Source organism: Pteropus vampyrus, unplaced genomic scaffold, assembly GCF_000151845.1.
Source record: "Pteropus vampyrus isolate Shadow unplaced genomic scaffold, Pvam_2.0 Scaffold343, whole genome shotgun sequence".
NCBI lineage: Eukaryota > Metazoa > Chordata > Mammalia > Chiroptera > Pteropodidae > Pteropus > Pteropus vampyrus.
In genome coordinates, this window is record NW_011889124.1 from 980,761 (window position 1) to 981,732 (window position 972).

Sequence of the window (972 nt, forward strand, 5' to 3'; positions counted from 1 at the left end):
GGGGGGCGGGGCCTGGGCGCAGGGCTTCCCGGGGCCGGCTGGCTCTGTGCCGACGGGGTCTGTGCCTGACATGTGGGCAGGAGGCTGCTCAGAGCCTGGGGACCAGGGAGCACCAGGGTTGACGGGCCTGGCTGTGGCCAGGTGTTGGCAGAGGAAACAGGTTGGGTTCATCCAAAGCTGGGGGGACCCCAGCACGCCAGGTCCTGGGAGGGGAGGGCCGGGTGCCTCTGTGTGGGGAAGGCAGGACCCGGGGGCCTTCACAGGGCAGAAGGCGGAAGGGCAGCTGTGGGGAGGCAGGCCGGGGTGGCTGCCACATGGACACGGGGCCCAGGCGGCACCAGCTGCCCCCAGCGCAGTTGTGACCCTGCTTTTCCCCCGGAGGGCAGGGCAGGCCAGGCTGGCTGGGTGGGCTTGAGCAGACGAGCTGCTTCTAGAGAAGAGGCCACACGAGTCTCGGAAAAGCCATCTGAGAAAGGCCACTCACTGTCCAAAGCTGGGACGTGGCCCCCACTTGCTGTCCCCTGCCCACCCCGACAGCCTGGTTTCTGCCCAGCCCCCTCGAGCTCCCCCCGCGGGGCTGTACCCACTCTCCTGCCTGCGTGCACGGCGGCTGCCACCCAGCATGGGCACACCGCAGGGCCGGCCTGGATGCAGCCTGTCCTGGCCCCCGGCCCCGAGGGATGGGGGTGGGCCTGGAGGCGCCCAAGGGGGCAGGCTCACCCACAGCGGCCCGCACCCCGCTCTGCCCCCAGGAGATGGTGGACTGGTTCAATGCACTGCGTGCCGCCCGCTTCCACTACCTGCAGGTGGCCTTCCCGGGCGCCAGCGACGCCGACGTGAGTGGCTGCTGTTGCCTGGGGCCCTGGAGGCGGATTAGGGGTGACCCACGGCCCACCTGGACTGCCTGAGGCCCCTGAGGCAACCACAGTGGGCTGACTTGGTTCCGGGGCCTCGGGCTTAGGGGCGGGGCCG

The 972-nt window shown here is 70.8% G+C and overlaps 1 protein-coding gene across 1 annotated transcript in view; it reads left to right on the top strand.

Annotated features, from left to right (window-relative positions):
* Window positions 1–972, top strand: part of ADAP1 (ArfGAP with dual PH domains 1) — a 47,807-nt gene that overhangs the window by 43,779 nt on the left and 3,056 nt on the right. Inside the window, exon 6 of the mRNA XM_023522377.1 lies at window positions 753–836. Within this exon, the coding sequence (XP_023378145.1) occupies window positions 753–836 (84 nt within the window). The remainder of the gene's footprint in view (window positions 1–752; window positions 837–972) is intronic.